The sequence below is a fragment of the Nanorana parkeri genome, unplaced genomic scaffold (genome assembly GCF_000935625.1).
Source record: "Nanorana parkeri isolate BGI_ZX_2015 unplaced genomic scaffold, ASM93562v1 scaffold1316, whole genome shotgun sequence".
Taxonomy (NCBI): Eukaryota; Metazoa; Chordata; class Amphibia; order Anura; family Dicroglossidae; genus Nanorana; species Nanorana parkeri.
This window is the reverse complement of record NW_017307584.1, coordinates 168,586-169,548: the sequence shown is the minus strand read 5'-3', so window position 1 is coordinate 169,548 and position 963 is coordinate 168,586. Positions and strand designations below refer to the sequence as shown.

The following is a 963-nucleotide window of genomic DNA, read 5'->3' as shown; positions in this document are numbered from 1 at the left end:
CACGGGGGGGGGGGGGGGGGCGCTGTAGGTGGTGACATTCGTCTGATGAGCTTTCTTGTGGGTCGGTCTGTTCATGTACGCTGGAGCTGATATCCTGCGTTGTCACCCGTTCTTATAGACTGATGGAGATATGTGCCGTGTTACTGCCTATAGGGGACCTGCACTGAAAATGGCACCAAGTTCATTCGAGGATCTCGCGTAGTAATGTGCCTAGGGACAGGAAGTGCACTGGTATCAGGAGCGCTTAGGTACAGGAAGTGCTCTGGTATCAGGAGCGCTTAGGTACAGGAAGTGCGCTGGTATCAGGAGCGCCTAGGGACAGGAAGTGCGCTGGTATCAGAAGCGCCTAGGGACAGGAAGTGCGCTGGTATCAGGAGCGCCTAGGGAGAGGAAGTGCACTGGTATCAGGAGCTCCAGGGACAGGAAGTGCACTGGTATCAGGAGCGCCAGGTACAGGAAGTGCACTGGTATCAGGAGTGCCTAGGGAGAGGAAGTGCACTGGTATCAGGAGCGCCTAGGGACAGGAAGTGCACTGGTATCAGGAGCGCCAGGGAGAGGAAGTGCGCTGGTATCAGGAGTGCCTAGGGAGAGGAAGTGCACTGGTATCAGGAGCGCCAGGGAGAGGAAGTGCACTGGTATCAGGAGCGCCAGGGACAGGAAGTGCACTGGTATCAGGAGCTCCAGGGACAGGAAGTGCACTGGTATCAGGAGCTCCAGGGACAGGAAGTGCACTGGTATCAGGAGCTCCAGGGACAGGAAGTGCACTGGTATCAGGAGCGCCAGGGACAGGAAGTGCACTGGTATCAGGAGCGCTTATGCGCAGGAAGTCCACTGGTATCAGGAGCGCCAGCGACAGGAAGTGCACTGGTATCAGGAGCGCTTATGTGCAGGAAGTGCACTGGTATCAGGAGCGCAGCATGCGGGGTGTATGGACGGGAGGGGGTGTAGGCCTGGGAGGGGTGG

At 57.8% G+C, this 963-nt stretch overlaps 1 protein-coding gene across 1 annotated transcript in view; it reads left to right on the top strand.

Moving 5' to 3' along the window:
- Positions 1 to 963, top strand: part of SMURF2 (SMAD specific E3 ubiquitin protein ligase 2) — a 26,508-nt gene that overhangs the window by 16,052 nt on the left and 9,493 nt on the right. Inside the window, exon 8 of the mRNA XM_018569270.1 lies at positions 596 to 800. Coding sequence (XP_018424772.1) covers positions 596 to 800 — 205 coding nt within the window. The remainder of the gene's footprint in view (positions 1 to 595; positions 801 to 963) is intronic.